The sequence below is a fragment of the Polyodon spathula genome, chromosome 11 (assembly GCF_017654505.1).
Source record: "Polyodon spathula isolate WHYD16114869_AA chromosome 11, ASM1765450v1, whole genome shotgun sequence".
In the NCBI taxonomy this organism is placed as follows: Eukaryota; Metazoa; Chordata; class Actinopteri; order Acipenseriformes; family Polyodontidae; genus Polyodon; species Polyodon spathula.
In genome coordinates this window covers 21,680,774-21,692,262 of record NC_054544.1, presented here as the reverse complement: position 1 = coordinate 21,692,262, position 11,489 = coordinate 21,680,774, and the positions used below count along the sequence as shown (strand labels likewise).

General features: G+C 35.6%; 1 protein-coding gene across 1 annotated transcript; it reads left to right on the top strand.

Moving 5' to 3' along the window:
- Window positions 1–1,737: 1,737 nt before the first annotated feature.
- Window positions 1,738–3,973, top strand: LOC121322663 (transcription factor 15). Its single transcript, XM_041262859.1, has 2 exons — window positions 1,738–2,372; window positions 3,655–3,973. Exons 1-2 carry the CDS (start codon window positions 1,793–1,795, stop codon window positions 3,690–3,692), a joined length of 618 nt encoding a protein of 205 aa, XP_041118793.1. The 5' UTR covers window positions 1,738–1,792; the 3' UTR covers window positions 3,693–3,973.
- Window positions 3,974–11,489: the final 7,516 nt, after the last annotated feature.

The following is an 11,489-nucleotide window of genomic DNA, read 5'->3' as shown; positions in this document are numbered from 1 at the left end:
TTACAAAGAAACATTTTTCACATTTCCACAGTACTCTCAGATTTAGTTTTCAAAGCCTGTGCATATATTGGCAAATGGCACCCAAGAGGGAAAGAAGTAGAAGTTTGAGTTGTTTCAATTACATTAAGTTTAATATTCTTAAAATCCTGGCAGGTTCTTGGAAAAATGAGGGAATATGTTCATCTATATTTAAAACAACCATTAAAGAAAGTGAAAGACATAGGGACATACAGCTAGGACTGTGTTTAGGGAGTGTTCTTTTAATTAAATCAACTGTTTGAGGTTTATCAGCTAATTTTCATTTTCAAAGCACTGTAAACCTAAGAGAGTGTGAATAAGGCTCAGTAGATCATACTTTTTTATTTTTAGTCTATTGAAAGACCCATATTTACACTTCTCTGGGATGCAGGTACAACATTTTGGCAAAAGTCAGAGACTTGTTATCTTGCAAAAATGGGAATGGGACCTAAAAGGGATTAAAGTGCAGGAAGGTTTAAGTTATGTCATTTCACAAACTCAAAGGAAAGTAGGCATCTATGATTTTAATAACCAATCTCCTGGCTTCTGTGTTTTTGAAGCTCTAACTGTCAGACAATAATGCTTCCTAAATTTAAAGGTTGGTACAGTGAATTTACACCACTCAAATGAATCATCTGCCAGATTTAAGGTAATGTAAACACGTTGATAAAATAAATAAAGTTCTTAGCTGACTAAAAATATATGTCCATTATGTGGATTAAAGAAATGCAGTAAGAATGTTTTCGTTTTGTTTTTTCCTAATCAATATAGCTATATTCTATAGTGGTACAGGAAAGTAGGTAAAATAAAATAGTATTTCCTGTTTTTGAAAGGGAAAGAATACATTAAAAGTTATAAGGCATATATGTGGAGTAACTGTCTGTACTGTAAATTGGGAAAGTGCTTGATGGGTAAACAAAGCTTGCAATTAGTCTGGCAAACCTATTTAAGATCAGATTTGTATCTTAATTGCTTGTCTAAATATTCAATCTTATATCTAAACAACAATTGATAACATTAGTAGTATTAGGCGTAATAAAGAAACGTTAATTACGTTTGAAAGATTAACATAATCAAGATACAACGACTGTTTTAATTCTACGCTACGTGCACACAACGTTCTGTTCTATAAAGAAACTATCATATGTTTCTGACAGGGTTTTTTTTTTCAGTTTTAGTTAAGACTTTCAAGAGACAGCTCAATCAACCCCACCTCCAGCAATAAGCCAGGACGCGTAGCTATTGAAATTCTGAATTTGCAAAAAGAGCATTCACGCCAAAACCTTCAATCAATTTCCCCGGCAAATGTAGATAAAGTCTACTGACTGAGGTTGATGGGATACAATTTAAAACTTTATAATTAGTCGCATACTCCTTTATGAACCTGGTCAATTGATAATCCACGGTCCTTTCTGTGCATTCATCCCCGTCTTTCCTAAGACAATTCTGATCAATTAGAAAACAGCCACGTGCTCTAATTAGGTCCTTTTGAAGGTAGAAGAATAGGGAAGGATCCTGCTGGGAGATCTCAAACTATTTAGCCTTCAGCATTTATCCACCTCAATCACTTGGCACAAGACTTAGACCAAGTGCGATTTGAAGACGAGCTAACCAAAGCCTGGAATTTAAGACCCAAATAAACAAATAACCTTTCAAACAGGTAAATATTAAGATAATTGACACATTTACCAACGTACATTTTAACTTTTTTATGTTTTTTTTGTTGTTTTGTTTTTAATTTGTAAAATATCCAGATAAATTATATTAAGATAAAATGGAAGAGATGTTTTTTGACTTTGACCAAGACCCTACATCAGACTTTGCCTTTTGGGGGCAAATGGACCCAAATTTCCAGTTCCAGCCTCAGTTAGACAATATACTCTTGGACTGCCACTCCTTGACGGGACAGTTGTCCCCATGGTCATCCTTTGCGTGCCAGTCCGTGTTCCCCGACGCCCAGCTCACTATTACTGATCTAGATTCTCAACCCCTGCAGTTAGAAAGTGCTGAACTGGACAGCTCCTTAGCGGCGGACGAGGCTCAAGAGATCAACAACAGGATACAGTGTGGACTGGTACCGAACCATCCCTACAAGGTTCAGCGACACGCCGCCAACATCAGGGAAAGGAAACGAATGCTGAGCATTAATTCTGCTTTTGAGGAGCTCCGGTCCTATGTGCCTACATTTCCTTATGAGAAACGACTTTCCAAGATTGACACGTTGAGATTGGCTATTGCTTATATTGCACTGCTTAGGGAAATCTTGCTGTCGGGTTGCGACCCCAAGTCTTACGTGGACGAATGCATGAAAAACGGTTATAAAAACCAGACCAACGCAATCTGGAATACCAGTGGTAAGCCTCTTTTTAAATCAATATGTATACCCAGAAAAAACATATATAATATCCATTAATTTTAAACATTAACTAGATTGTGTGGAAAAAAGGTATTATTAATATTATTATTATTATTATTATTATTATTATTATTATTATTATTATTATTATTATTAGTAGTAGTAGTAGTAGTAGTAGTAGTAGTAGTAGTAGTAGTAGTTCGTCAAGACAAGATGAACCTTGTTTTTTTTTTTTTTTTTTTTTTTTTTTTTTGGTTGTTTTTTTTCGTCAGTATAGACTGAGGTGATAAGGTCAAATTGTCAGTTGTTCGTAAACAAAGCCATATATTATATGTTTAGTATCTAATATATAAATCTTAGTTGCTTATTTTTAGCTAGTATTATGTGTGTTTATTATTAGGTACACTTTGGTTTGGCGAATCTGTATAAATGCATTGGTCTAACTACTCAAATGCATACATAACAAAGAAAAGTGGTTTCTTGGTCAGGCCTGAATTTTGTGACGTAAATAAACACACGGAATATAGGTTCGGTTTCTTTAGGTTAGGGGGTACTGGATGCCATTCAATATGTATTTTTAATTAAACTAACACACTCGTTTATTCCATATCAAAACTCCAGGTACGATATGAATTGTAATTTCTGAGTTTATACTGAAAGACCCAAGTTAACAGTTTGACGATAATATTATTGATATTAATAATATTTGGTCACTTTTTATATTGAAAGAGGTAACACATTTAATTAGAAATAAAAATCAGTACAGTGACAGTGTTATAAAGTGTATTGTGTACTATGAAGAGCTATATTTTGATCTTTGAGAAAACTCTAGACTGTTTAATTTGTGAATCATATATTATATATATATATATATATATATATATATATATATATATATATATATATATATATATATATATAATATGAATGACAATATAATACTAATGTTATACTAATGTTATCATAATATATAAATTTATATTGTTCGCGTTTCTTGTGTGCTTAATTGCCCAGCTGCTGAACATTGGCTCTTGTGGATGAAAGTCCCCACAAAACCCAAGTGGTTTCAGTGGCATCAATAGTCCATTGATTTATTTGGTTAACTAACCCCCCCCCCCCCCCCCCCCCCCCCCCCCCCTATTGTACTTCAGTCAGGTGTAGGTTTAATGAATTAATCTGCTTCTTTAGGAAGACTTGAATGGCTTGACTTGTTAAATGCTCATTAAAATGTATTTAAATCATCCTGTTGGTCTTGTTTTTGTTTTCCTGTTTAAATGTAGATCTGACAGCACGCCTTTCTTGGGTAAAGTGGGATTAAGGGGTGAATTATGGACAACGACGAGATGGTGAGAATCGTTTTGCCTAGGGGTACAAGATGACGTCACTGCTGCGAACCAGCTGCTCGCTTCTCACAAGCACCAAACTGCTCTACATGCTAGGTTATTTATTTTATGTTCAAATTAATTTCTTCTGTGTTTTTGCATTTACTATATACTGCATTCATTGCTTCTCTGTACTCCTTTTACACACACATCCTATTCATTCTTAGTTCTTTTAATTGTAATTGTGTTTAGTTTTATCATAATTCAATACCTCACGGTTTTGGACCTCAACGATCAAATGAATGTTAAAATACTTAAATGTCACAATATATATACATTTTAATTGATATAGTCTGTTTATTGTATTTATGATTGAATGCATTTCATTAATTGATCATTAGTTTACAAATCTGAATGCGTTATGTATTATGGTCGTGTTTCATTAATAAAGTTCATATTTATTACAGGCCTATTCCTCTCTCGTTTTTAAGAATGTGCTATTAAAAACTATTTCGGTTTATATTGTACAATGTGTGTTAGAAATCAATGGCATTGCATTGTATGACAGGTATTTATAAATTGAGCCTGCATCTAATAGCATTTCACATTTCACAAACATCAATGACATTTAAAACCTCATACATTCAGCACCATATTATTACATAGGAACTCATTTTGGAAGGACATTGGGAGCACAAAACAGCAATATATTTTTGTTTATGCTTGGTAAAAATACATTTTAGATGTTTTAAGGCTAAGCTCCCCATTCATCACATGTATGTTTCTTTACAGTGGGTTCAATTCTAAACTTTTGGTAAGTAAAACTTTTTAACTAACAAGAACACCCTTTTAACACATTTTATCATTTGTTGTTTTTATTAATATTAAACAGATGTATGAGAATTACACTTATATACTTACTTACCAATTTACATTTCTAAAATATAGACATTAGAAATAGTTTGAGAATCCCAAACATGTCACCTGTGAATCAATCAATCAATCAATCTGTATTCCTTCATAGTCGGTGTTATTAATCACAAAATCATGCAATCATAATACTTTAAATACAGAGAAATGCATAATACATCATATACAATAAAAAAAGCATAATACATTAAATACAATGGAAAGTGCATAATACAAAAAGGTAGCATAATACATGAAATAGTACACTAAATACAGTAAAAAGTACATAATACATGAAATACATAAATACAGTAAGAAAGTACATAATACATGAAATAGTACATAAATACAAATACAGTACATGAAAGTACATAATACATGAAATAGTACACTAAATACAGTGGAAAGTACATAATACATGAAATAGTACACTAAATACAGTGAGAAAGTACATAATACATGAAATAGTACACTAAATACAGTGAGAAAGTACATAATACATGAAATAGTACACTAAATACAGTAAGAAAGTACATAATACATGAAATAGTACATTAAATACAGTAAGAAAGTACATAATACATGAAATAGTACATTAAATACAGTAAGAAAGTACATAATACATGAAGTAGTACATTAAATACAGTGGAAAGTGCAGAATACATGACAGTAACATAATGCATGAAATAGTAGCAGCAACACAGCAGCTCATTTGCATATATAGTGTTACTAGATGTTTGTTCATCTTTTAATAAATTGTAAAAAGCATGGCCACTACTTGTTACTAAACTAAGTGTTGACCCACAGCAAGTGAGCTTGGACTTGTGTCAGAAATAAATGTTGCTCACATGATCCAGACTGGTTGATTAAGCCCTAAGGAGTAAATTGTTGGAATCTAAACTTGCCTTAACAATCACTCAGAACATGAATGTTGGTTAACATGCAAACATATTTACTTTGTTGACCAAATGCTTACCATATAAAAATAACAAAGGGGCAAAGAAACTTGAGATATTGAGAAATGTAATATTATATTATAGCAATGTATAAAGGTCACAATTCAGGAGGGGGTACATTTTGAATATATATATATATATATATATATATATATATATAGATATATAGAGAGAGAGAGAGAGAGAGAGAGAGAGAGAGAGAGAGAGAGAGAGAGAGAGAGAGAGAGAGAGAGAGAGAGAGAGAGAGAGAGAGAGAGATATAGAGGTTACGATTGGTCCACGACCTTTGCTCGTTAACGTATAAAAAGGGTATTCCAAGAAACTAAGTCGGTTGATTCTCGGTTTCCAAAAATGTAATTAAAGGGATTTTAAATCTGACTAAGATTACCTTTTTGTTCCTTTTCAAATTATATTATAATAGTTATAGTATTTGGAAGATAAATAGTCAGAATTAATTAGATCATTAGGTTTTATAATGCTTGATGTCTCTTCTATTGAAGTTTTGACAGCTGAGAATTTATAAATACTAAAACAAAGTAACATTCTATGACAAAGTTTGCACTTTTCTTCCTTCTTGTGGAAAATGTTTGTTATTTAATTTTAAATTATTTAGTATATCTCATTTCAGCACAACTGATAGCGTAATAGTTGACAGCTAAGATAATGTCATGATATTTATTTTATATTTAAAAAATAACCCAGTATTTATATTTCTCACATTACATTATATCATAAATAGGCCTACTGCATAAAAAGTTAGATCAGAAGGTTAGCAGTATGTTTATAAATACGGGGTCGATTACAATTTCGATAATCTAAATAGCGTTTTGTGGTCTAGGGTTGCATTGGCCCATTTTACAACTTGCTGTTAGTTTCAGATCTAACTGCCTTAAAAACATTACTTTGATTATTCCAAGAAAGTATAGGCTTTTGTATTAATTCACTATTATCGTGTTTTCTAAAGTCTATCCCATTAAATAGGTACAACTGGGGGCCTACCGTAGACTACATGCTTGATAACCTTTTAATTTGTGGAGAGGCAGGTAGCCCTATTGTAAGTTGTAAATGCTTGAAATAATATATGGACAAACTGAGTGAGACCATTGGTTTGGTTAATTGCTTAACATTAAATAATGGCCGCAAATCCAGACGAGTTTCATTGGATTGCATTGGAGTAACACCCGTACAACAAATCGTATGTTGTACCAATTTTTGTTGTCATGAAGATCGACAAAATAAAAAATGAATTCAAGTGGAACACTGCATGAAGAGAGTTTCTGCCTCCTCCAATCCCACTGCAAGCAAATAATCTGTTGACAACATGATGAATTTTTTTGAGTATGTGCATTTAGTAAAACAAAAACAAAAAAAGCATGTGAGATTCTGGTATTAAACACAAAAATCATAAAAAGTAACACCTATAGGCAATCTTTGAGTGGCTAATTGGATTGCAGGCTGCAGATGAAAATGTTAGTAGGCGTAGGTGGACCAAGTTTTTTACAGGAACGATATGAAATGGGGTTTTATAGGGCAGTTTCAGGGAGCAGCTGGATTTATGGCATAAGAACAAAAACCTCATTGTAAATAAAGCACAATTTACTTAAACCGTATCTTGCACATCTGCTTCTGCAATGAAACAATAAGCTCACACTTTCTCAAACTGAAAGGAACATATGCTAAATTATTCATCTAGGTGTTTAGACTCTCTTTCTATGTCATTTTCTGTTTCGATCATAACATCGTAGTGACTTTTTTAAAACGTTGACATTTTAAAGCACCCCTGTTGCCACTCTCAGTACAGCAATGTAACCATTACCTGTCTCCCTGCAACACTCTGCTCTGGTGTAGGAAGGAAATACATGAGGAAGAAAGACATCCAGCAAATTTCTTACAGGGTCCTGATTACTGGTCACACCCTGGAGCTGGATTTGGGGGGGGGGGGGTTAACACATTTGACATAGTTGTTAACTGAAACAGAAAATGATATACAAATATACAAACTAAATCTGAACAAGAATACATCAGTTAACTGTCAATCTGTATAATTTAGTCATCATGTTTGCCTTTTAATATGAAACTCCAAGCCGGATATTAAAACTCAACCACTGACTTACACTGGAGCTAATACAGAATTACAAAGTAACCCCAGAGTTTGAACAGCTATTGGGTCCCAGGCTGCTAATCCAAAACACACCCAGCTTGGAATTTAACTGTGGCTAATTTGGACATTTGCCAATAGAATCCGTTCATATTAAAACTCACACAGGGAGGTAGAATGTGCAGACTTTGCACACAGAACCAAAGGTGCAATTTTCCAGGAATCTCCTCAGAAACCATTCCTAAAAAAAAGTTTTTAAATCAGTTTTCTTACATTATCACAGCCCACTGCGCTTTTTTTGTAAAAAATATGCAGATGTTTCTTCATAGATGAAGTTAATGCTGCTTTCTGTAGTGTAGTGTACTCACACATGTACTCTCCACCTCCAGTGATGAAATCCCCTATTAATAAAGGGATATAGTGGACCTGATTCTACCTACCTATGCTGAACATGACACATGCTTTCATATACATCTGGAGAACCGCTTATCAGTTGTCATGAAACTTGGTATTAATCTGAGTTAGTTGTGGAGTGCATGGGATTCCAGGGATACGGGGGGCGGTTCCTGCATGTTTGTTCATCCATCTATCTGTATGTTACACTTACAAATGTACTATTCTGTAATACTGTTGATATATTTCATAGTCCTCAACTTTTTCATCGTACTTATAGCCGGTATTTAGTGTATCTTACTGACAACTTATTTAACATGAATAGTCAATGCCACTCTTTTATTGGTGTGATCACACACTATCTGACTTTAACATGTGTAATGTGTAATGTATTTGCTTTGGACTCTGGAAATCAAAGGATGAGGGTGAGAGCAGTCCCAAGTGGATTCTTAATTCAAAAGCAATTGCCAAGACAGTAAACCTTAATGACAAAACCCAAACCTGGTGCCCCCTTGTGGCAATCAATTATAGCATTTGGGAGTTTTAAGGTGTAGCTAGAGTGTACAGAATACACATACTGTACACTGGGGAAATCAGGCCATTAAAATAATACAAGCTGATTAGCTGTTCACTTTATATATATATATATATATATATATATATATATATATATATATATATATATATATAGAGAGAGAGAGAGAGAGAGAGAGAGAGAGAGAGAGAGAGAGAGAGAGAGAGAGAGAGAGAGAGAAAGATAGACAGATAGATAATTTGTGTTGTATTATTATCATAATTGTTATTATTCCTATTTATATATAATATTGTGTTTGTGTATGGGCAGACAAAACCATCAGTCATTGTTGATTGAGACCGTGGGAATGTGGCTGGAGCCTTAATAAGGTAATTGTTTAATATGTAATTAAGGCTCCAGCCACAGTATAAAAGACCCACAAACCCACGAGCCAAGGTACTCATCTTGTAAAGATTTCATTTGTTACTGTTTATTTTGTTTTTGGCCAATGTGCCCTTTTGATTTGGTGTCAGCATTGTGTTTTGTTTAAACTATTTGCTTTTGTTTGATTAATAAAAAGCTGAGTGCCGTAGTGCCTCAGTTTAACCCCGTACGGAAAGCACGTCAGACGGCAGCAGCAACCTCAGCAGCAGCACGGACCAGCAGGGACCAAAAACCTGTGCTCTGCCTGCAGGGAACAGGGCCACTACGTGGTCAGCTGCCACGTCATCCAGGAGGAGGAGAAAAGGGAGAACAGCGTTCGATCGGGAGGTACCACGACCATCTGTACCTTCCTATGGCTGGAGGAGGATTGCATCCCACTCCTATCTTCACCGCCTTGAGAGGGCTGCCTGTTGCTCCTGCCTCTCCATCATCAGAGGGAGAAGTGGAGCTCCCACTGCCGCTTGCTAGGCTGGGGGCTCCCCTCTCACTGTTGCTTCCTGAAGGTCCACTGCTGCTGTTACACAGAAGGACCACTGCCGAACCTACACTGCCTAGGGCTGCCGAGCCACCATCGCCACCGCCCGGGGATGCCTGCACGTCGCTGCCCGGGGATACCTTCACGACACCGCACGGGGATGCCTCCACGACAACGCCCGGGAATGCCTTCATGGCACCGCCCAGGGATGCCTGCACGTCACTGCCCAGGAATGCCTTCACGACACCACCCGGGGATGCCTGCAAGTCACTGCCCGGGGATGCCTTCACGACACCACCCGGGGATGCCTGCAAGTCACTGCCCGGGGATGCCTGCAAGTCACTGCCCGGGGATGGCTGCTCGGCACCTACCGGTGATACCTCCACGCCGCTGCCTGGGGATGCCTCCACGACACCACCCAAAATAAAAATAAGAAAAATAAACTTTAAGAAAAATAAACTTTAAAATAAACAAAGACCACTAAGAATGATTGGATTGGTTGTGCAAAATAAATCAATGTGACAATGAATTTTGAACATATTTAAGAAAACTCTTCAAGGGGTTAAAAATGTCAGACTGTAGTCCTGGCTTTGTAGCCATTGACTTTGAAAGAACACAAACTCACAATACTGTTTTTGTCTTTGCTCAAGTTAATTAAGATATGAATACATTAACGCCCTACAACAGATCTTTACAAAATTTTAACTTTGTTGAAATACCGGCACAACAGCAATGTTTTGGTATAAACTGCTGTAAAATTAGATGTTGGCCAGCAGTGTGGAAAGGCAAGTGCATAAAACAAAGCTGGAATTGCTGAACTGGACTACAATACTCTCTCTCTCTCTTTATTTAGGTATAAATACACAATGAGTGGGAGCAAAAAACACAAAGCAATAACTCAATCTCGGGGTTCACATGATATCCAAAAACTAATTAACATTCAGTTTTGCAGTTTAATGCATACTTACATGAACCTCTTTGATTAAACTGTTGCCCTATACTGATACTGATGCCCATTAATCATGTATGTACTGCAAATGGCAATATCATTTTAAAATGTTTTAGTCATTTTTGTCATATGGAAAACTACATGTATCCATGCGCTCAAAACTTATAACCTGTATTCCAATTTAATGACGTGAAATTTACAGAATGGCCCAAAAACATATCATGAATGTTCTGCGCATCAGTTCCAATATAACTCGGTTCTGTATCAGTTACCACTTCTGTATCACTTCTGAACTCTTCTTGTTTAGATTCACTTTGCATAACATTTTGTTTCATCCTGGTAAGTTTTTAAAACCCAGAAGTTTTAAAGCACCCCTGTGGCCTTTCAAGCATGTCTTGCCTCTAAGCACAGCTGGTACACCAGAGTGAAAACATTGTCCTGTTCCCCTGCAACACTGCACAAGTGAATGGAAAAAATACATCAGTAGGAAATACAACGTAGAACAAGAGTGTTTTTTGTTTCACATGCTGGAGTGTTTCAGGAGGATAGGATACTGGTTATAAGCTGGTGTACCTGCTGAACTTAGAGTTTGAGAGTTTTTTTAAGGTCACAGGGTGCTTACGACTTAGAAGGGTATATGATGGCATGCACACACATATCAAAATATAAAGGAGTCAACCATGTTATATTATTGACACCAGTATAAAATAATAAAAGAACCTCTCACATAGGCTTCAGGGTTCACCATTGTACAACCTACGCTAAATAAACTGCCTGAGTCAGAAGTATATATAAGACATACACAATGGCCCATAAACTAAGGCATTTTGGAAAAAGAAACGCATGCGAGGTATGTGAAGCATCTTTTTTTTTATTGTATATGTGAGCAACGTTAGTGGTTTCATGGCAACAAAGTACTAAATTACATTGAGTGGGCAATGGCTGACATTGGTAAAATGGTACTAGAGTTGACATTTTAATATATTCATACCAACTGCATGAAATACACACTGGTAACCCACTGCAATGCCTCATCAGTACAGATGTTTCACCAA